Source organism: Varroa jacobsoni, unplaced genomic scaffold (genome assembly GCF_002532875.2).
Source record: "Varroa jacobsoni isolate VJ856 unplaced genomic scaffold, vjacob_1.0 scaffold_933, whole genome shotgun sequence".
NCBI classification, from domain to species: Eukaryota; Metazoa; Arthropoda; class Arachnida; order Mesostigmata; family Varroidae; genus Varroa; species Varroa jacobsoni.
Window position 1 is genome coordinate 21,200 of NW_019213835.1, and position 24,583 is coordinate 45,782.

The 24,583-nt window shown below is 39.6% G+C and overlaps 1 protein-coding gene across 11 annotated transcripts; it reads right to left on the minus strand.

The window, feature by feature from the left end:
• Positions 1 to 100: 100 nt before the first annotated feature.
• On the minus strand, positions 101 to 19,780 carry Zip99C (Zinc transporter Zip99C). Of its 11 annotated transcripts, none has more exons than XR_015312918.1 (11): positions 13,647 to 16,002; positions 13,055 to 13,179; positions 10,060 to 10,164; positions 9,723 to 9,835; positions 9,202 to 9,382; positions 8,872 to 8,954; positions 8,632 to 8,730; positions 8,244 to 8,332; positions 7,694 to 7,789; positions 3,615 to 7,398; positions 101 to 2,166 (listed from the first exon to the last, which is right to left on the minus strand). XR_015312918.1 is itself a non-coding variant. In XM_022841452.2 (11 exons), exons 2-11 carry the CDS (start codon positions 13,676 to 13,678, stop codon positions 7,323 to 7,325), a joined length of 999 nt encoding a protein of 332 aa, XP_022697187.1. In that variant the 5' UTR covers positions 13,679 to 13,836; positions 18,862 to 19,771; the 3' UTR covers positions 101 to 7,322. The 11 variants fall into 11 exon arrangements, 7 of the variants coding, with proteins under 7 accessions (XP_022697187.1, XP_022697185.1, XP_086826461.1 ...); XR_015312920.1 differs by having other exon boundaries at positions 101 to 1,689; positions 1,851 to 7,398; XR_015312921.1 differs by having other exon boundaries at positions 101 to 716; positions 1,620 to 7,398.
• Positions 19,781 to 24,583: the final 4,803 nt, after the last annotated feature.

The following is a 24,583-nucleotide window of genomic DNA, read 5'->3' on the forward strand; positions in this document are numbered from 1 at the left end:
GGGAAGTAATTGGGGCATGCCGATGAAGTTTAACGTTATCACAGAGCGACCCGACTGCGACCTTTCAGTTGCTGCACTAACAATCATTAAGTCCCTTGAAAAGTTTGAGATAATGAACCGCATTTATTGTTTCGTTTTTGACGAACGCTACCTCGTAGTAGCACATACTCCTGATGTCCATTGCGAGTACTTTCATTACCTTACATCCGAACCTACTCTACCTGTCACGGAACTCGTTTCCTCTTTAAGGCGAAGCCTAGTCCTCCTCCGTATAAATTAAACCGTGCCTCGTTTACGACGATTGTATGCTCCGGATGGGCTTTTTGTTGATTCAAGCTCTGCGAATTGTACGTGGAATGCGCTACGCACATCCCCAGTAGGCCTGGAATCAGTTCATGGGGGGGCCTAGTCTTTGCATGTTCAGCATCTGGGTTGTACTTCTGCAACACGTTACAAACGAGATTCTAGTTTGGGCCGATAGAGCGCTTAGACTCCAAGCTCTGACAAGCCTCCTCGATTGGCGTAATGCGTTCCTGTTATTTGGGTCCCGATCCGGGTCACATCCACGATGGTCTTCGACTCTCTAGTCTCAGTTCTTGAAAGGTTCGCACTACTCACGTACTGTGCTTTCACTTGAAGCCCGATTAGGTAAGTCTTCACCAGTCTTCGATAAATCGCCGCGGTGCTGTGGCGTTCGACGAACAAAAACTTGACCACTGAGGGTTGATTTTCGACACAAAAAGATCTCTCCTGCAGTAAATTCTACCGGCATTCACTCACAAGTATCTAGAGAAATGCCAGCGATATTTATCCGCTAGTGATGCGTAATTCAACTAGGATTTCAAGATCATCCAGAGTCGTTTGTAACAGTCTAATATGTACTAGATAATAAGACTTCTTTCGGTATATTCTGTTCCTACAATTTTTTTACACAACCTCACTGTCGATTCAACATTATCTGTAATTAAATGTAAATATTAGAATTTCCAGGCTTTGGAAAAATCAACGTTATTGCGCATGGTGTGAGTGGATGGTCTAACTCTAATTTGTTTTATTGCAGAACTATTTAAGCTTGTTAACGCTGACAAAAATTTCCAGTGACAGAACACGCTTGGAACAATGTCAATAAATATTTGGTCACACGTATACTATATGCTCATGGTAGACTAAATTCTGCCCTTCTAGCATGGTCTCATCGTTTAAATATGAAACTTTAATGAACGATTCGACATGTAGCATACTATCATATTGGTTTAGCATAGCCGTTCTCTTCCAATATGATTAGGCCGGTCTGACCGGTACGACGCAGTTACGTCTTAAAAAATATGACAAGTCAAACGATCTTTGTGCTCATGTTCGTCTAATTGAGCCTAGCTTGATTGTCTACAGCAATATATGCTATAAACAGCCTGTGATACATATATATTTATATATACATATATGGTGCTTTGGCTCGAGTAGCGTTTTCCTTAGCCGTTCCAAAGAATAGATAAGACAAGCCGAGAAACGACCGCATGTATGTTATTTTGCTACCGAAGAAGTGGGAAGTTTAATACTTTTATATTTGCTTACGTCAATGGATTATTTTGAGAAGGATCCAGTTAGAGATATAGTTTTACCTGTTTATCGAAAAGGATGTCGGGACTCGAGATTTGACCAGCCTTAGTCCACTTTCATTGTGACATGTCACTGTTCAAGGAAGTCAAAAGGAGCACAAAACCTTTTTACATCCTTGTTTGTTTGAACATGGGCAGAAAATGAACGCCAATGTAAGCCAAAAGAGTCAACCACATAACATTGTTAAATATCCCACAATTATATCGTGCCTCTTCGTGTCGTTGTTTGCCTACGTTTTCTGACGGCCATTCTTTCAGTGGAGGAATCATCGTGTAGCCGGCCAAACGGAAGATCTCTTAAATAGTGGGTTAATTGCCAACGTCAACGCCAGCAGTGCGTCCCTTCTTTTACCAGATACGAACACATTCGTTGAAGGTTTTTTCTCCTTTACAGATAACAGGTAACAGTGACACGACGCGGCTGCAGTAGGGATGCAGCAGATCATTGACCTGAATAGAAAATTGTTGTTGCGCGCCTCTGACGGTACATTTTGTAACTTTTGTTAAGTAGAAGTAGTAGTAGTAGTAGTAGTAGTAGCAGCTAGAAAGGCTGAAAAAGAGGTAGATATTGACGACAGGTCAGTGTAGTTCCGTTAAGCCTCTCACAGATTTGACGTTTCGGAAAGGAGGCAGAAGACAAATATTTTTTTTTTTTTTCTTAATTATCATCTTTCAGTCCAGCTACTACTATATGAAAACGTTGCTTCATCTATCGTTTTCAAAATTGGCCAAGTATTGGTAACGTTCCGCCTTTGTGTAATAGTAATTATACAAATGTGCACATGTCGTTTAATCGCTAATATTGTTTTTGTTTATCTCTATAAATTTGCCAATAGTATCTCAGGTTCAAGAGAAACATCTATATATCCCCGAAAATCTTGAAAACGCAACCCGGCGCATCGCAAACCTAACCGTGGCAGGTGGCGTGGCTGCATATTTGCCCACTGAAAACTGGGGTTAGTAAAAGAAAGACACGAAAAAAATGCGTTCGCCGTTCTATTGGAGTAATCGACCCCTATGATTTGAGTTTTACGAGCAGTATTGCTGTTAGGCATAATTCCATCAGACGGCTGGCTCCAACTCGAAACGAAGCCTGTCTGCGCGCGGATTCAGACCTAGGCCATAACCTATCCTTGAGATTAGCAGTCAAATACATTACCCACTAAGCCATCCCGGGGAAGAAAAAAAGACACCCCAAAAAAAAACATAGGAAAGCTTTGCAGCGCATTTATCTGTATTTGCATACATAAGAAACACCTAATGTCTAATCCCGATTTTTAGTCCTACTTTTCTTAGAACTTCACTCACTTTTCTCTTTATTGCTTTTTTCAGAGTTACAGCGAGGCATTTAGTAGCAAATAAATGGCAGCAGTATCGTGTTAATTCGGCGACTACTGCCAATACCATATAGATGTTAAACTTTCTACTTAGATTCTGTGAAGTGTGGAAACTTGAAAAAAGTTGAGAATATATTAACGAAATCGCGAAGCTCATCGTTGAGGAACCATACGGACACATCTATCGATTTGCAAATAGCTATTTAGTGTGTGGGCAATGAAGGCGACTGCACAACGAACGAAAAAAAGAAAACTTTTATCTAATGAGCGAAAACAAACCACATAAGCTTTTTCTATGTAGTGCTCGTTCCGCTTGTCTTACTCAAGATTACTAAAATTTATGCCGCATGAAGATGTTGCTTCATCCGACAAATCGGAATTACCGCTCTTAGCTGTAGTAATCTTAAATGACCAACCGCACCGTATGTATAGATACTAGCTAATTGCTACAACGAGTAGTAAGGCTAGTAAAAGAGATGCTCTATTTGAAGCGACCATTTTTCTTAGCGGATGTTGTCGATTCTATTTATCTTTTTTAAATATTAACTGATTTATCTATACCAGAAAAAAAAAAAAAAAAAAAAAAACACATCTAAAAACACTGAACGAAGCGTGGGAACGAGGTCAAAGTACTGATTGTAAAATGTCGAATGCAACTGACCTCATCTTTGATAATGCGTCCGGCCGTAGGCTTACGTAACTCAGCGGCTAAAAACTTTTCCCTTAAAATCCTCAAAACTTGAATTTGTCACAAAGCTGTCTAGATTCTTAGCCAATCAGACTTCGTGTACTTCTGGAACAGAACACCCATCTGTCAGCTTTTATGCCATCAGCTATATATTTACTTTTTCGGTTACTGTATTGTCTGAAGCCTATATTTGGTTATAATATAGGCCAAAATTATTCACAAGACAGAGTCATAAGGAGCTAGTAACGTCGTTAGGGTCAGGTCCCAAAAACAACGCTCATTACGTTAATTAACTGATCCGGAGAAGGACATCTTATGTGGGTCAATTAGTGGTGATTTGTTGTATCACGCTCATAATAAGAAGACACATGAATGTTTTTTTTTGTTTCATTTAACATTATTACAGTGTAAAATACATTTAAAAAAAAAAAAACTTGATTTTTTTTTCGTCACAGAACGGATCGACGTTTGATCGCGTTTTCCGCAAACACTACGTGAGTCAGGTCTGTTGTCTAGTTATTTTCTAGTGATGGTCGTATTTATTTATAGCTTCCGTAAGCAAATAGTGTCAACGTTTAAGCAGAGAACAAATTTATATTTAAAAGCAAAGAGAAAATGTTACTTCACATGCAATAGAAATTCGTCGTAAGATTAGCTTGAGTCACTTTGTCACTGTGATTCCTTTCGCGTTATGTACAAGTTATCCGAAGTTATTCTCTAATTTGTAAGTCTGCTACCTTTACGAACGTTCCCTTTGACCAGTTAAACATCCATAGTTAAGTTAAATTCATCACATGTATTTGCCATATTGCACCACAGTTTGAGAAAGACGATGCTGTATAAGCTACGATAGCCAGGAAAATCATATTCTCCAAGAGGTCACCCTTGCGAACTAATAAGATAAACAATAAAAGGTATCCTTAAATGATGTGAATTTAAATAGAGAGCCGATTTTTCGGCTATTTTTAGCTTCGGTCGCTCGTATGCAAAAATATTTGGGTTTCGGCATCGCTCATAATCCGAAGCTCAGATCCAACGTAGTCACCCTTGTAACATTAAGTAAGTTACTCGATTAATCGAACTCTCATTGGTGTTTGGTCGCCCGAGCAACGCGACTGCGACAGACAGGCTTTTAGGTAACGTATATAGCTAAAATATGGTAGCAAAGTAAAATGTTTTAGGCTAGTTTTAATACGGAGATATACTTAAAGGTAGCCCGGGCAACCTCGTACAAGATGATGCAAATGACAATATAGCAAGTATTCTTTGTTCCGTCTTAATATATTATGCCCCGTCCCACTGAACAAATAGAAATAGTAAGCATATCCTGTTTTTAAGTTAAGGCAGATTACATACAAAATATCTTTAATTCAAATTATATAGCAGACGTCAAAGTTTGATTAGTTTTCTTTGACTTTGTGTATGGCTTATCAGCGTAAATAAGCTTAATTTATATATAATATATGTAGATCATTTTTTTTCATTATAAACGACGTGCGAAGATCTTAGGATATATGAAGCAGCATGTTAATTTTTTCAATTAACTAACTTTAAGTTTATAAAATTGCTATACTTTCAAATAACGTTCAAAGTAAAGTGTAAGTATCTTATGTTGGAAGTGACGTACAAATAAAGAAATTAGTTTATTTTATTAAATTTACCCCATCACAGTGTGCGCAAAAATAACTTTTATACCTTAACAAATGTGTGTCTTCTACGGATCGTAATTGTTACTCATAAAAATGAGTCACGCCAGAAGATTCCTATGTAACAGGTTCCTTTCCTACATGAAATCCTGTGAAAAGTCTTTTAGAAATAGAAATAGAAATACGGTTTATTTTCTCGAGAACGCAAAGACAGTATCATGGCATGCTATATATACATATATATATATATATATGTAGCATTAGTGAGTAATATCAACTCAATTTGCTTACTTCGGACGGCGTCAGTGCATATAGCTTTGCGTATCTGGTAACATTCTTTGTCCTATAGCGTCTCCGATTCGCGAAAAATGTCTAGCGTCTGACGAAACAGCCGCTGTTAACGTAAATAAATTGAATGACTCGAGCTCTACGTTCAGTCCTGTTGCCCTAAGCACTGCCCCAGACGGGCCAAAGGGGATCTCTACCGTCGGTCTTCGATTCATCGCAGCCATTCGAAAACAGAGATATATATATATACAGAAGGATGGGAAAGTAGATTAAAACGAAATTGCGTAGTAGAAATGTTCGCCTGTCTGTTTTTTTCCTGCGTGAATATTCACGAGTTTGTCTGAGCGTCTGTTGCAACATTTGCGTATGAATGTGAGTACACGCGACCCAACGAAGTACAAGCTGGCCTGGTCTCGCTACAGATCTACCTCGTTTCGTATCTAAAACGCTTTACCTAAACAATGAATTGGGAAAAATGTTGTATTGAAGTTGGACTACTTGACATCGGTTAGTAAAGCCAAACAGCTTGACAAACCGTGATAATAACAATGTGTTTATTATGTATTCGTTTATACAAGAAAACATATTACCCTGGAGAATGGTCGGAGCCATGATCTGCTTCTCTGATGACGCACAGTCCCCTCTTGAGTATTTGCTTTACCGACTTAGGTTCATAGACACGCTAGAGTGTTAGTTAATACTGTTGAAGATGGGTCTTGCAACTTCAGAATCCCGGTCAGAGTATATAGTACTATAAGAGAGAATTACGAACAAATCTTTTTTTTTTTTTTTTTTTTTTTTTTACGATATTCGGTAATACTCTGCCGTGACAATTCTACCTTGATGATAATGATCAGGAAGTATGAAAAATTCCATTCTATATTGATTTAATTATTTCTTCAAAATAACATTTATTATATTAATACTTAGTGGTTTAGAGTATTTTGTTCTGTAGTAGTCACGCATATATATATATATATATATAATAGTTCGACTTTGGAACTTAAATAATGTGTGTAGCCACGTTTATAAACTGTACATAAAAATATATATTATTATCTTTAATAATAGTTTTTTTTTAATACTAATCATATTACTAATTCATAAGAGTTAATTACTGCTCTCAGAGTGTTTCAGTGTTATTCAAAGCTAAAAACTGTATAATCTCGCACAAATTTGATCAGAACATATTAATTCAAATACAATACCCTGGTTCTAATAGGCCAGGACTTTACTCAACGTTTCATTACAGGAGACTTGTTCAGTATATAATAGTAAATATTAGGTTCGATGCTTTTTTTGCAGAACAAATAAATAAGAATGACCCTAACACTAGAAATATACGTATTCACGATAAAGTTCGACGTAAGATTAAGCTCTCCTTGAGAGACGCTACAATAGATAGGACAAAAAAAAAAAAAGTCGATCCCTCGAAACAAGGAGAAAAACCAAAGAACTTGCGAAAGCTTCATCTTTCGAACGGCCTGAGCTAGAGACATACGGTGTTACTTTTGGCAGCAAACGTAGACATGGCCATACTTTTCACAGTTTCCTCATCAGCTGAGCGAGTTCATGCTTCGCTTTTCAAGAGATAAACTATGTACGTTTATGTGAAGATGGTCAAATTGATCACATGGGGCAAAGTCGGCTGGTATCTGGAGCTGAAAAGTCGCTTCATGGATTGAATATACGAATTTGTGAAAAATTCTTTGGGTGTGAAGTTAGACAGAGTTCTCAGAAAATAAGTTCAGTGCATTAGTAACTGAAGAGCGGCCATCAGAGCGACTCCGAGGAACACGCAGACGAACTGTTTTAACGATTCTCTGAAATAGCGAAGAACGACCTTCAGCTTACACAATTGGATTTAGTGACGATCAATAGCCGCTTTGTAAAATAACGCACCGCGCTATATTTCGGCTCTTTTTAAGCGTACAAACTCTAATTTATGAGTATTAGCGCTAAAATTTGCAATCGGTTCTCTCTTGCATATGGTCTTCACTATACAAATGCATTAGACGCCATCCGGGGCCGTCCTGTGATTCTATTTGGAACTCGCCTTAAACATACCCAGCCTGGCTTGATTTCCACTTAGTTCATGTAATTTACCGTATAACTTACCCCGGGTTGCGCTCTTTTAACAGTTCAGGTAACACTCCGATCAGGGCTATGTTGATAAAGCCCCCTGCCGTAAATGGCAGAATCCACGAAGTACAGCTGTCAACATTGATTACAGTTAGCAACAAGCTAATGTACCGTCATATGTGACAATACAAAAAACAAAACCATATGGTAAAAATGAACATTAATAAATCACTCATATACTTTTACGGTTCATAATACATTGAAGGTCTAATTATAGTGCCAAAAAATCTGGCCAGTCCGTAGTTCGATGGCGGCTGCTATGGATACCAATCAGTAGACGCCAGGTTGCGGAACGGTAGGGTATTCGCATTCAACTAATCTAAAAATTATCATAATCCTAAATTTTAATAGTAATATATTTGCGTTAGTTACCACATTTTCAATGTACTACTAGAGGGTGTACACCTTGGAGACAAAAGAAGAAAAAAAAAAAACACAACAGCGGAGAGTGTTTGCTGGTCATACGGTTTCACACTCTGAAACCGGCAATGTTTTTCCATCGATTAATGTTCGCATTGTACATTACCTGCCTAACGACTCGACTCGCTCAACGGACAAGGCAGCTATGGCCCCAAAGACGCCGACAGCCGCTGTGCTTAATTGGGCACGAGCCGCCTATAAAGAAAACACCCAACATTTGTGTCACTGGACCTAGGTCACTTCTGCGCCCTTTAGTGAGTAGGCAAACACGTTGGTACTACATCATCCACAAACATTTTTAGATTCCTACGTAATCTCCATAGTCATGTAACCGACCTACTGACATGTAATCTTGCAAAGTGAAGCGAATTTAGTTTATTTAGAAAAAAAGGCCGCCCGTAACGCAGGCCATGCGTCGAACATCCTCCGACGACAACACCAAATTGAACTGAGTTTGGTGTTGTCGTCGAGCCGTTTGAGAGGAACTTGCTTACCTGCCACCGTGAGAAACCCGATTTAAGCAGTATAGCGAAGTCCCCGACCTCATGAGGAATTTCATGTAGCAAAATTGCAAAGGTGGTAATCAAGCCGACCTGTTTCGAAGTGTATATAATCGCGGTGATTATTTAAGAACAATTATTATTATTTAAGGCTTTTCACCAATCAATAGAAAATGTCTAATACGTATCTGTAAATATAGCCATGGCTATGGTTTATTCAGTTTGAATACATACCCTTATTCCTGCCAAAAAACTTCCTGCCACTGCGAGTCCGTGACTGAAGTTATCGATGCTGTTTGCAATAAGGTTTAAATAACCTGCAAAACATATAGCATATCACAATTAGCCTAATCAGGACAAATAAATTGATTCGCTTGAAGTTCCCGTGAACATGTGCGCTGAGAATAACTTGTCATTTTGATTTATTTTTACAAGTCGTTATGGTAAGATATAGACTATTTTTGCGTATAGTTTTAGCAGGCTGAAAATACTCGTCCCGTTCTTGGCTGGACGAACAGTAATCCATCACTCTATGTAATGCACAGGAGTAGAAGAAGGACAAACCTGAAACGTGAATGAGATCTGAGCTATCGTTCCTAGGCCTCGTCTTGTTCGAGGGAACTGACCCGTTGCCATTAAGACGACTGTTATTTTTATTAACGTTATTCCCGTAAACATCGACCTTCCCGTTACTGTGTATTGCATGATCGTCGTCCTTTTTGTCTTCACCTAACTCGTATTCTTCCTAGAACAGATGAACCGTTTGGTCGGTTAAATCAATATGTATAAGCGCAAAGGTTTAATTTAATAGTGCCAAAAGTTGAACCATAGGCACGTACGTACGTACGTACGTACGTACGTACGTACGTACGTACGCACGCAGTATATAAAAGCGACAACTGTGAGGAAGGCGACAGTAAATGATCATTCGTTTAAAGAAAATCACAGATGAATAGGAAAGCGGACGCGATAACTGCTACCGTTGGAAGATAATATAACATTGATATTTTTTTTCTTCGACGTTCAAGCTATGCATGTAAGCCGGATCATAAGCAGTAACAAAAGCGACAGCTATCTCGATTGACCTGTAAGCGTTGGTGTGCAGCGAACAACAGTTCAACCAGGACGAACGTAAACAATCCCACAAGGGTCCATATTCCGGAAGCGCGCAGGGCAGACTCGTCGTCCGTGTATCCACCTAAGCAGGACGTACAACCCGCAAACACATACGTGCTAGTTAGGTTAGCAGTGCCAGATATGTAAGCGCTATTATCTAGCTATTTGACGTACGCAAGGCGCCATTTATGCATGACACGGTTTCACAGGTACGTCTGATGCGAGTTGCACGTTTAGAAAAACAAAAACACACATATATATATTTGTGTGTGTGTGTGTGTTTAATGAACTCGATCGGTTGCATACCTGTGTTTTTTAATATTTCTACCGATTCGGGAAGAAGATGAAGGAAGACGTCACCGAGCAGCCCGCCAACAGCGAACCCGAGTAGTAGCCGAAGTGTACCCCCACCTTAAAGTGAACAGTTCAAAGGGGGCTGTGTCAATTGTGCATTTACACACAGCGAATTGTTAGGAGTAGAACGACCCTTAGAACTGTGCAATTTTTTTTCAAACACATATATTAACTCCACATTAATGATTATAACCGCTTATACTGGTATAAGAGAAGATAACATCGTTTCGAGAAATTAGGAAAAGGCAGGAAGGTCTTATGCCATTGGACACATTGAGTCGCGTTTAGATAGCTGTCATTGTCAGTCTGGATGTGGTATAGTCATAAACTACAAGAAAAAGGTAAAACCGTATCTAAACTTCCGAAAATTGCAGATGCACTCAATGCATGAATATAGAGACCCATTTATCTCTCTTAAAATTTAAATTACTAGCCAATATGAATACATGATATATAATGATATAATATGTGATATTATAGAATCTTCTGGGATCGTATATGATGTCACATTTTGAAAGTGAATCTGAGAAATACCTATGATGGCAGTTAGGGCTCATTATATCGATATCTTCTTAGCTCTTGTTAAGCGAACGTAAACAGTGAACGACACAAAATAACGACTGAAGAGATAGCATTCTTCTCGAGGAAACGTATCAAGCAGCCGCGTTCAGCTAATATACTCAAATGTGAGTGATGACTGCCACGTGGGTCAGACGACGTCCCGTAAATTTAGCTTTCTACTGAGCTTAATTTTGTGTTTTTGCTAGCTAGTTAAGGTAATCGACTTCGAGTCAGACGTTAAAATCAGACCAGCTACCCTAATAGTATGTCGCCGCGCAACAAGATGTCTGCCGCGTTTCTGCGATCTTGTTTTGAGCTGTGTCTCGGATTTAAAATAAGCCGCCGTTGCGTCAGCCGTAATTAGGCGCATCACGCGACTGTGTACGAGCATATTTTATAAACGTTAGGAAAGTACACTATAACAAAAGACCTGTAATTTCGAAGATCTAACTTTACCTATTTCATCAGAAGGTTCAGATTTATCCACACAAGTAAATAGTCGAAAATATGGCTCGATCAAATAGTTTCACATGCCTGATTTGTGTGCCAATGAAATAAGACAGATGTTTTTCTCAATTCGATTGCCCCTCTTACCAGTAGTGATCTTTTCTCCATCTAAACATCTAACTTAGATTTTTATATACTTTACAGAGTATCGTTTAGCAAAGCTGATTCTAGCTCCAACTTTTCCATGGAAATAAGGTTAAACGCTTTTAATATTTTGCTTACTAGATCTTACATATATAGATAAACATATAACTTTCATATATGAATCAATGGAAAAAGTGCTTATGGTGGGTTTGGTAGCTCTTGAAGGACTAAAATGGAATTGCACAGATATCGTAATCGATCTATTTTAATGGAGCTGCAGCATGTTTCAATAGTTCTGAACCACCACGGGCACCTTTGGGTAGGTGCCGACAATCATTTTAGCACCTACTAGAATAGGCCCTATCAAACGAAACACCATAGTTACGCCTAAATGTTGCCTATTTTACGTCCGCCATGGCTGTTAGCGATTGCTTGACCCTAATTACACCGGAATAAAACTGACACAACATTTAATATCTGAGCTGCTTTTTTAAGTACTCTTAAATCAGTAAGATTTAAGAGAAACATAAGAAGCACTTATGATCTATCTATTCTATATATCGTTTGTCGCATTGCCTCAACTACGTTATCGCTAGAAAAGTTCTGCTGCTGAACTATAATAGAAGATGAATAGTAAATACCGCGACTTTCACGAACGTACAAGCGTACATCTTCGAATCGAGTCGACTACCGTTAATAGAAATACAAAATAAACGATAAGCCTCATAATTACTTAAGAGGGTCCCAACAAAAACCAGCTTCGCTGCTCTGGCAACGCTGCACGTATTGTAGCATCAGTGCGTAACATAGCCAAACGTTTGCCCTCTACTGGGCAGTGTTTAGTTGTCAGTGCAATTTTCGCCCGGACTGTCATTTGGTCAGCAATGGATGCCGGGTCTTCTCTCATCCAAGCGGTGTGGAAATCCTCGTATTAGTGAATAGGTGAGCAAGACAATGGCGGTGATTGGGTAAATGGAATAAACATATTCTTCCCCGATCACAGGAAGATGGAGGCATTCGTACTTCGTTGAGTCAGTGAATAGAGGATGTGGCAAACTATTAGCCAGATGTAAATTTATATGTCAGGTTTGCGCTACACTTAAAGGTAGACCTGCCGATTAGTGACTGGTCGCCCTTCAAACTATAATCGAGGAAGAAGGGCCGTTATTTGTTAACTCAATGCAGATACATAGGTGCATGTAATTAAAATGTAAGTATACTTCATATGCAGCATACTACCCTCGGCATATAATGTCCGTATTTAATCTTACTTTTTTAAATCCACTGTTCTTTTCGTTAAGGTATCGACACTCGTATATGAATGAACTCGCACATACACGGCCTTAAAGATAAAAAAAAAACAGACTTTTTCAATGATAGCCGCAATATTGATATATTTGTTTGTCGCCTTTATTTGGCAGCGCATCCAAACCAAGCATACATTTTCAAGGCCATCTATGATATATCGAAATGGTTTCGCTTTTAATTACAAAATTTTAGGTACAGCTGAGGCTATTGGGAGGCTTTATCTAGTGACTATTTGGGAAATATCTAGTGGCCACTCGTGAGAAGCTTTGGCAGCTTTTTTTTTTTTTTTTTTTTTTTTTTTGCCTCAAAAAGCCTAACGACGTGTCTTGCCAGAATAAACACTCGCAAATAGGAATGTTAACATAAACATACTAACTAAGTTATAAAACCTACGTCTATGACACACACACAAAAAATAACGAGTCGGGATTGATATCGTATGGCTAACTATTACTAATTCGTTTGAATAGAGAGTTGCTAGACGCACCAGTTTCACTATTTTCCCGTAGTCGAAGCCCCATTTCCGGCGGAATGATTAATAGAGGTAAAATTCCACTCAGGCCGATCATACACGTGGCCCCTAAGGTCAACAGCCATGTTAATAGACTTCGCCTTCATGGTCGTAGATTTCAATGTCCAGCATCATGGGAACGACAATTCGTACACGATGAATAAGCATAACATGAAAAAAATGAAATAAAATACACAAAAAAAGTAAGGACGTACTGAAGGCCCATCTTCTGCTTAGGGTTAGAAATGTGTGTTTTTTTACACACAAGAAAGGCGATTTGTACACCGACTGGAAACTGTTGGCAGCAATAATCAATTTTAAACTTGGATACGCTGGAACCCCTATAAATCATCAGCAACAACATCGAGTGTTACTATTATCCAATCAGTCATTTTCCACTACTAATTACAGATTAGAATTTTTTTTCAAGTAATTTAAATGAGACAATTAGTAAACTATTCCTCGAAGTGACGGAACCTCTACATGTATCATCGGTAGCCAACTACGTTTACATAGACAACCAGTAAGTCCTTCTATGTCTGTTCCATCTAAAGCTTATGACACTGACCTGTCTTCTATGATGATTTCACTCGAATCCATAACTGTGCACCTCGTTAGCTCTTGGTTCGCGAGTCAGATAGCTACTGTGGCAGACAGCCAGGGTGGGCCTGAAAAAGTTTTTAGTACGTGCCTGCTATCCACTCTGAGATTTTTATGCCGCTGGTATATTGAACACTCCTTGGACGTGGCCCCGTCAACTGTAATAGATTATTATTCATATATTGTTGATTATTTGCCCAGCATGCAGCGGTGATGGACGAAGGGACAGCACGTTGCCTGGTCTTCCCATCCGCTAAGAGTGTTTAGCGTCAAAGAAGTTAGCTTGGGGGGGTACATGAAACTGCCCGGGAGCGCATGAGCACAATCGACGATCCGAATATCCAGAACCGAAAAACGATCTCCGCAAGGGTTCAATACACGAATGCGATAAGGGTGAACATTTGGGCGATGTCGTACGTGCCAAACGTAAAGGGCGCACATAACGCAAGTTGCTTGAATCGCCTGTCATCATACGGTCAAGAGGCTCTTTTCGACCTCCCTTGCCAGAAGCACATCCTTCCAGGAAAAAGGACCAGTACCATCTGGTATTAGCAGTACTGACTGCAATAGTGGTGCCTAGCTCTTCACGCCATTTCGTAGCCTGTACAGTCTGCTCGTCGTGGCCTAACAGTAGCTAAGTGTGCTAACGGGTTTGCTGCTTCAACAATAACAGCTTTGCCGTTGCACACCAAAAGGGAAAATGAGAGGATCGGCCCCACTTGGGGGAGTGGGATCCCCGCTGACTACGCCTGTAGCCGATCGTATTAGTTCATACGGTCTGTAGTGTAATTTTAAGTATAAGTGGCACCCAGAGGCAAATGTTACGAATAGCCCGCAGCCATTATCAATCGTGTATCTCTTTTGTAGAAATTTCTATTGCTGTTGTGCTTTAACTTATCACAAACCAGTCCGGTAGGTCCCTCCCTGAATTTCGTTCTAGTCCTTGGCAGGTTCACATAGAGACTGGTTGCTATGATTCCTAAAGCATCGTAGATTCTATTGAAAGAAGAGTGGCAAGCTAAATGCTGACTCAGGCGCCGATTTGTCATTGGCAGTTATGCACGTAGGCCAAAAATCGATAACGGATTACTTTTCTAGAATCCTAAACAAATTTCACGCTATTGCGAGTACCGGGAAAACACTGAATGGATCAAGTATCTTTCTTTTAGAAGAGGCGGGTTGGTTCGATCGCCTGGAATATCATATTCTCAACGCATTTGCTAGATGTCATGGCCTATAGTTCTATAATGCCCTGTTCACTGCCCCTGCCACTAAACTGCGCATAGAGCTTTAGGTAGAAATGTTATGTCTCTATTTTAGAAAGGACTTTTTGAATGCCGACGCAACACTTGTTATCAATTATTGTTATTGTTATTTCTATAGAATTGAGAGGATGCTGACATCGCGCGCCATCATCGGCCACACGAAGTCGATATTCACCCACGTGACGTTACGAGGCTAGTGAAGACTATTAAATGAAACGTTGAAAATGGCTTAAGAGTTAGTTACTGTCTCATATGTAATTGTTTATTGTACGATCGAACTTCATACATCTAGACACTTCACCACTTAGTATATACTTCATCTGTCGACACAGACCTCGTTATGGAGATGGCCGATTTGCAATTTCTGTTTAATTACACATTCCTCATTTTATTCAGTGGTATTATATAGCTACTGGGATATAGGATAGTTGATATTTCCTTTTCGTAGATATATCTGCGTACACATATTGCGCTTCTCTTGTCTATTAGTTAATATGATGTCCTCGTGAAGAACAGTTTAAGATACCGGTGGCATATAACGCAGGTGCACCGACGTTTACCAGTGAGTCCTATAAGACACGGAAACTGTTTGAGAGATTCTTGGTAAGCCAAGCATGCTTACTTTAATCGAATAAGACAGAGTTTTTCTAACATAGTCCCAGGCGCAAGCATCTTCAATCTGGCCATGCTAAGGAATCAATTTCAGATTTAAAAAAGAGGTACGTTTTTCTTGCTGCCAGAGCATACCCGTCAAATGGTACGAAATTAATTTTCATCCGTTCAACGAGCTGCTTTTTTAGAAAATCATATTGAAACTTGTCAACATTGATTCCACTACCGAAAATGTTTTTAGTGGAGTTAATAGAAAAAAAAAAAAACACGTTAAAAACTAAATTAAAAAATTGTTTTAAAAACGACCAACAAAGAACAATGAATCACGATAACAATGCTTTCATACATGACACATCTAAAAGATTTGGCTTTTGTTTGTCGTCACCCACCTGAGCCACCACCGCGCGTACGCATAAAGTGAGCAGGATTTTCTATTGCATATATATATATATATATATATATATATATATATAAATTGATGTTAATCTGAAAAAAATACTTCGAAAAAACTGACAATATAACCACTCAATATAAAAAGCTGTCTAAAAATTAAACAAAGGTAAACCTTTCCGCGAAAAAGACTGAAAAGAGCTCAATTTTGCAAACTGGGCCTAAAACCCAGTTCAGGTCCACTAGCTTTTCTGCCATAAAAAAATTAAATTTGATTAGCTATCCGTTATAGAAAAAGAATCAATTCTCTAGATCGTAGTCAAAGTAAATTTCAATCTTTTACTGAGCAAAATCTTCCCATACATTTACTGGGACCATCTCCAGGGTGGTTCTAGCGATTTTTGTGATCTATTGTGTGCAAAGGCTTTATTGAAATATTAGCTTGACAAAAAGGACAAAGGGCCAAAAAGGACTGGAAATATGGACGGAGGAGGTGGCAAGCATCGTCCCTTTTGAAGTTAATAAAATACCTTTCGCCCATTTCAAGCTAGAAAGTTTTGTGGTGAAAAATGTCCCATAGGAATGCTGCGGAACTATTCTACGGTTTATTTGTGACACGTGTTTCAAAGACGTATAAAGGAAGTAGAACGATTTAATTATATTGTATGTAGAAGCCATACGTTAAGATCAGCAGTCTTTAAGGTCAGATATGTGCGGCAGTTAGCTATACTCTTTTGGATATGTTCGAAACGTTTTCTCATAGATAAGTAAAACAACTATTCGATTTCGTGTACTTTCAGACGCTTCCTCTAACGTTTGCTAATGGATTGTTTGCGACCAGCAAAATTGCAGATTCATTATTTTTACAGGTAGTAATAAGTTACGATACCAGCACTATCTCCTACGCCGTACACAATATTGATATTGCTTTGTCAAAGGATGAAACTTTCTGACGCGGACCATATTCAAATGTGATACGGATTATGTGTAAGGTGGAAGTAATCTTCCCTTGCCTTATCCTCTCCTGTAGATCTGCAGAGGCCTCCTAATTCGCTATTCAAAATAACATAAATTGCAGATATTTACTTGAAAACAATGTTTTTTTTTTTTTCCTTTAGATATCGTTTAATTTGTGGACTTTTGTTTCTTGTACAAAAATTAATGATGATCCTAATGACCTATTATCGCACCACTGTCTTGATTGCAATTTTATCTTATGGGTGAATTAATTAATGTTTTATAATTTCCGCCGTCCGTGTAGAAAACGTATGGATTTATTTAATGCTCTTAGATATTCTTATATAAATTTCGAATCATATTGCAGATTGCCCTTTTTTTTTCACGCGAACCCAGAGCTTTTAGAGTTGAGACCAAGATACCTTATTTTTGTTCTCTTTCCCTCCATATTATAACAGCAGCTGAACGTTGCTTGTAGATCAGCTTTTCTGAATTGTATAATTAGTATAATATCGTTTTTAACTGTAATAGAAAAATCGATTGGAACTACTATATTTGAATTAATTGAAATCATATGAAGCAAGTTCAAGCCGTGGCGTTTTCTGTACTGAGGAAGTTTGGAGCGTTGTTGGCCAACTTTAAGTTATCAGGCTATCGGAACTGTTTTGTTGATTGCCGGATATCATTTGAAAAATACAATAGTAGTAGTTCAGCCCCGACGAGTTTGGAGCGCCATTTATAGGGAACAAATAAAATAAGTTATATTAAACACTGTTATAATAATTACACTCCTAAAAGTAGTAGTAAACTATGGTTTTTTTTTTCTTTTTGCTAAAAAGGAATTCAGGATTCAAGGACAAGGATATCTACAAACTGCTTCCAAGGGCAAATACAAAAGCCTGACGACGTCAATAATCTGAGAGATAAGCATTTCGACCCCATATCAAAAGAATATCAAGACACACCACAGCTCCCCGGATATCGAATTGGAGCTTCCGTTTCCGGGGCCGTCTAACTCCCCAGACTCTGATACCATAACCCTTATATTATAAACAACGACTCTTTTTACGTGTTCGAACTATATATGTTTCCTTAGACGCTACTATAGCAAGCGTACGTTTTAAGGAACAATTACGAAACTTACTTTCGGGCTTTTCGTTGTAAGAAATAGCTTTGAACAAAAACCGCTCCTACGAAAATTAACTGAGAGCGTCACAAGGCCAAGCATTACACCGATACAACCTTTGGGTACCATAGGTCTCTTTCAACGCTCGCGAATAGGCAACACATCTCCCTAACCAACTGTTATTGAAGTTAGCTGGTGACGACGATTGGTTTGCACTACGAATAGGCATCTAAATTAGGCGTTGCCTGACTCAGACAGCGCGTTGCATGAGCGATCAGCTGGTTCTCGATTGTAGTACTACGTCGTGCGCGTGCAGTGCCAACAGTTGTCCTGCTCACCTGATAAGCGTGAGACATGACCGAGGTTCGTACTAAATAAGCGACACGTTTCGATTTTTCAGTAGCACGGATCCAAACAATGGGAACAGCGATGAATATTTTCATTCGTATTAGCGTACGATTTTCTTCTATTTTTCCTACTGAGTTACATTTTCAGCGGGTCCTAAAGCTAACGCTACTCAGCTGTCCCGAGGTCCGTCATAGAATGAGCAGCCGAATGTCGGCTATTGAAGAAAAAAAAAAGGGATTAACTAAAGACGAAGCCAAAAAGCAAACTTTTGATACCCTGCGTCCAATACAATAATTCCTTCACAAAATACGAATGTGTTCTGTGGTGATCAAATATTGCCGCGTGTCTTACCTAACGACTCCACATATGATATTGGCTACATGTATCACTAACACTCACTACACTGAGCCCGGGCGTCGTTCGCATTTTGCTTCTTGGTCACGGCCGGCATTGCCGTGTTAACATTGTTATAGATGGTTACATACGTCGTCCGATGTTTCTGATCTGTCCTCGGATCTCTCAGCAGGGCCGAGGACACAGCGTGGATATTGTTGATGTTTTCGTGTTTCCGGCGCTAGTCAGAGGATCAACCCAGTTTCTCGCACGCGAAGCTCAAAGGCGCTCAATCCACTGTGACAGGCTGCGCAGGGGATTAACCACAAACACATACGATGTCCTTTGCCATACTATTTTGCCTGTGTAAAGAGGCAACGCTAGAACCCACACCCAACAGATACCCCACGCTCTGCGCTTGCCGCTACAGACTTTTGAGGCTGGGTTTCCTCAACGCTCAATGCACGACTAGAAAGCCGTCGGAACAATATCGCGGCAGTATGTGCAGTAGCTCTAGTCTCTGCCGGGGGATTCTAGAGCTGATAGAAGCTGCTGCTGCTGCTGCTGCTGCTACTACTGCTACTGCTACTGCTGTTGGTGGTGGTGGTGAAGCAAAGGCACTTATGAAGAGTACAGCTCACAATGATCACTTAAACCAAGTAGCGGCAAGCCACGGCAAGCATGTAAAGATCGAGCCTTTCGGCCCATTGCCTGTCGCTGAGCAGACTCTAATACATAAAGAACGCCGGCTGTGTGACGTCGGTTCCTCTATGGATGCGTGTCGGTGCGCTGGTCCATCGGTCGACGAGAGCCATTCAAGAAGACAGGCTTGCTGCCCAAATAGCCAACGGACGGAAGAGTCTGCCGCCGAACTCGCACGAGAGTACCCGCGATCAGCTGCAAAACTGAGAGAGTAAGAAGGACTGGCGAGGGGACGAACAACGTGTCGAGTAAGAGACGAAGAGGCCAACGTTCGACCTGCGCTGGCCGTAGCTGGGCGATGCTGCGACTGGCCAAACGAAAGAAAAAAACGCATCGACTATAATAACGCTGTCAGTATTAGCGTACACTAGCGGAAACGTGGAAAACAATCAATGACTAGCCTACTTGGTCCGCGCGGATTTTAATGGATAGTTCTCGTCATGCTGGTGGTGACTTCAATAATGATGAGGTGAGGGAGGCTGGCTGATGGGGCGAAGGGATTGCCAAATAAATAGGAAACGCTGGCGCCCTCTTTGGCATACGAAGTAAGCTTGCGCGGATAATCTACAAACTCAATTATAATAAGAGCTGATTCAAGTTCGATTATAGCAATTGAAAGGAAAATGAGACTAGAGAGTCATTCATATGCAAAAATTTAACAATGTACACATTGTAAAAAATAACTAGGTTAAAAGTAAGTAAAAATTCGGGCAATTTTTCTCCATTATGTACGTCACAATTAAACGAGCATACCTCTTCCGTTTGGAAACGTTTTCCAGTTCTTCTGTTAAACCGATCGCGGTAACGATGCAATCCTAGACAGTTCTAAAGGGTTAGACATAACCCATAAAGTGACCAATAAGAGGTGCTATCCGCTGGATAATTGAATTAAAATACTACAAGTAAAATAACGGCAAAACAAATACCTTTCACTATCTACTAACTGTAACATTTGCATTAGTGCATGTGAATTTATAAAAAGTTACACGTTTGCGTCTGTCGAAAGTCAGGCCGAAAATATACACCCTTAAGGTTATCGGATTTGGCCGCTTTTTGCTATGTAAGGCAAGTACTTCTTTCCTTAGAAAAACGGTCGCAGACTGACGTTAGCAGTATTTCGTTTCTCTTTCGATTCTTCTCGCTTAAGAACAACACGCCACCACCGTTAAGGTACACGAAGACAACCTTCAGCGTCGTCCGCGCTGATACGTCTCCAAATGGTACAAATGTACATTTCCGAATGTATAGGAAATTATTGGGTTAATTTCGACACGACGATCAGGTTTAATCGGTGCGGACCGAGGCCTACAGGTGGCACTCCAGTCGAGTTATTGCAATCGTACGGCCAGCAGTATAAATCTAATATCCTTCCACAATATCAACGGGATACGTTTGGTACTATCTTTGAGTGTTTCTCGGACCGAATTTATGCCGAAAGTCAATTGAATAACTTAAAGTGCCTTGTAGAATTGCTTTTCGTGAAAAAAAAATCCTCATCGATGTAAGTATATTGTTATAAAAAAATTAATAACAACATAAAAAAATCTTTAAGTTTCGATAACGTCCCAAAAGCCAATCGAGACAAGTTCAAACATTTGAATTCATATTCAATATATTGTGAGTAGCTGTTTGTTAACGCGACATATGAAAACATAAATATACATCAATATAAATGTATAAAATTTAAGAAAATGTATATGGTATTGTCGTTAGAGCTTAATATGTTCAATTACTCATTAAAAAAAAGAAGGACGAACACTTTTACACCTTAGCGATGTCTCGGAAGCAAAGTCAATCTTCATTTAAAACACATTAGATCAAAAAGAAGATTAAAGAACAAGCCTTGATGACATTTGAAAACCAAAATTAATACGCTAACCGACTCTGTCAGTCGCCATGGTTGAAGGTCGCTTGAATTGCGTGCGGCCATCAATCCATGTCATTCACGTACGTCTCAGGAACAGTCAATTAGCTAACATGATGACCTTATTGAAAAGTCACCAAAAGCCAATATATAGGTCTCTGACGAACATATTACAACCGCAAATAGGTCGGACAGGGTAATTGCAACGAGTCGATTTATGTTAGGCGTATATTAGGTAATTCTTTGAATTCTACAATGCAAGGCGTAGCCCGCCGGCTTAAATATATATAGATGATAATGAAAACAAGCGAACTTTGCTCTAAAAAAAAACAGCATTAGAACGCAAGTGCCTATCTAGAAAGATTTCTGCATTCTACGTATGTTGACACTCACAACTAGAATTAAATACTCCGAATTTGACGTTAGCCAGTGCAGCAGACGCGTAACTTCCACCAGGAAACGAAGCGTGTGCCGGGCTTCGAACCCAGATCACCACGTGACTCAACGCTTCAAACGTAAACACGTTAACCACGATGCTTTCTCGGGGCGATGTTTGCACCTGGGCCTGTCGGACACAGCTGTCACATAATTAGAAGAAAGCGGAGAAGGGACAGATATAGACCCTCAGGTTTCTCACATGAGTCAGAGTCCTTGTGAGCCCGTCAGAGGCCAAAGGTCAGCATTGTTGTGAACAGTTTTTCCTCTGGAAGTCGGTATCGGTAGTTGAAACCAATGGATTTCCGGTGCAAAATTGATACGGCTTGTTCATAGTCTTCATGTTTAGATCATGCTTACGACAAATTTTCCCTAATAGACGCCATTTGTCAAGTACATTTGCTCGGTTCATAGTGTCAATAATACTCATTGAGCTAGTTTCATCCCTTGCTGATATATTGCTTGCACAAACAGCAAGTGAACTAAAAGGTGCCATTGGCAGACCAGCTTCAGTCTAATGAATCAGTCGGCACTTCGTCACGGGACACATAGATTTCATCTGAAAAAACTGATCAACTACGTATTGAAGCTAAAGTGGGATATATGTCTGAAGCCAGTATTTTGTCTAAGATAAAATCTAGTTATTTACTATAGTGGCTATTTTAATAATTACCGAGTTCTACGGAGCCGGTTATCGGGAAAAGCATTTGGATTTTTTTTCTGCCAGAACTGCGTTAGCATCGCATCGGACGGCTGCCCTATGTAGCACCAGGCCAAACGTGTCCACGTCGAATTATACATATAAAAGTCATATTTTTCCTATTTAACCAGGTAAATTCTAGTGTGCCAAATAATAAAATTAGCTATGTGAATAGATTTAAAGTTACATTGCATTGTTTTTGTTTTTGTTGTTGTTGCTTCTTTTTTTGTTTTATGATACTCGAAGGAGGAATCGGGTGAGTAAATGAAAGAGGAGCTTCGAGCTTAGAGACGTACGCGACTCTTCAAAAAATAGCGAACAGTCCGAACTTGAGTGGTCGCTGTTAGGTGATACCTAAGTTATAAGTCAGGGGTCTGTCATACATGCTTAAGTTCACTACTTGTCTAATCCAAGGAGTTTTCCTCTGTTCTGGATACAGATTAAGCTATACCAAATTCAAAAATAAGCCAAGAATATTACGATTCTCATATTTAAGTTTAAGTAACGAGCAACTCTTTCCTATAAATCATTGAATTGCTTTACAAAGCACTTAATTTAGTAGCAATAACAATTCTGATCAGCCTATCCAGCATCCTTCCTTTACTTGCGTCACAAAAACGAAGTTATCGACTATACAGCTGATAAAGCTCAATATGGTAGATTCGCAACAAAGGTATTGTTGAATGCGAACAGCGGACTACAAACGACAGTACATTAATGTAAATCTAAGGACCTCTAGCACGTTATTATACCAGATGAAAAGATGCAGGACGGACACATATGCAAGCTACGATATTTTGGCCTTAAAACTACCAACGATGTTCCCCCGGTCTTAGTTAACCCAATCAGGAATCTTCTCGCATACTGCAAATATAGATTACGAATGCTCTATGTATGGTATAAATTGTGCAAATGCAAAGTACGCAATGAGCTTGCGCTTCTCTTGCAATTTTTAAGTGATTTTCGAATACGGATAAGCCACGTAGAGCACGAACTCAGGACACAGTACGACTTCGTTCGTCCGTTCGACTATCTTAGAGATGAATTAAACCTTTACTGGGAGGCAATGATGTTCTACATGCAACAAAAGCTTAACGAGCTGAGAAGCTTCTGTGATGAGTTTGCCTATATGTATTACTACAGGAATCAGGCTGTGCCTTACGCGACTACCTGTCCACGTCTGTGTCAACATTGCCATGAGCAAGTACGCTGTGCATACAATACATGGTGACGTCGATGAAAATTTGGTGCTGACAGAGTTTCGACGGGAAACGTGAGCGGGTCTGTGCGATGTTTTTGGTGCTCACCAGCGCTCTCTTGAGGGGGGAAACCGCGAGGCGCGCTTAATGCCAACTGGATCTTTTCATATTGGAATCTTTGCTGGGTTTAGCAGGATGTAGGAGAATTTCAATAAATATGTGACTGATACGGTGCGCAAGTCTATTCTAGAAGTAGTCCTTTTTGCCCCGATCATACGACTTGTAGGTGTGGTACAAAAGTTGTATTGGGTTATTCAACTTTCAGGGCTTGAAATCTTATTAGGCCAAGATGAAAGAGGTATGCTCAAACCTATCAGCAAAGCAGATTGAATTAGTTTCATACTTGCAATATGTGTCTTCAATTGCAGCCCTAATCGTCAGTTATCGTTTGTTTGTCGTTATATAACTGCTGCGGTAAACTTATTGCACATAGCAACTACCAGGGTTAATGTTGTTGCTCTGTCTATAGTTTTATTGCGATGAAGGCATACAGCATGACAGGTCCGCCGTTTCGATCGACCTCAGCTTCTACTACAAGCCTATCCTATAAACCCAAATAACAGGAGTTGTGCTTGTCATAAACTATCTTGTTAATTTGACGTGTGACACAAAACGCTGTCGATGCAAGAAGCTTATTGTTGAATTGTTCAATTATTACCTTACGAATTGATTCTTTCAACGGAAAACTATTTTACAAGAGATAAAAAAAAAAGGCTGTATAATGAAACGGAAGGAAGGTGAAGGAGCCAAACGAGCAGCCCGCACGTATTGCGCGGTGATTATGACGAAAAAAGCAGCAAACGTAACGACCGTACACGATCCTGAACTGATGTTTTCTTTCTTTGATAAATTACTTGGGTTTCAAACATTAACTTATTCCTTAGAATGTCTCAGAAACAAATATTAGGAATACG

Excerpts from the sequence above, each read along its gene's own strand:
- Zip99C (XM_022841452.2), bottom strand. The coding sequence starts at position 13,678 with ATGGATTCGAGTGAAATCATCATAGAAGACAG. Across the intron at positions 8,955-9,201 it reads AGATCTCATTCACGTTTCAG|GTTATTTAAACCTTATTGCA; the intron begins GTTTGTCCTTCT and ends TATGTTTTGCAG. Across the intron at positions 8,333-8,631 it reads CGGGTTTCTCACGGTGGCAG|GCGGCTCGTGCCCAATTAAG; the intron begins GTAAGCAAGTTC and ends TTTTCTTTATAG.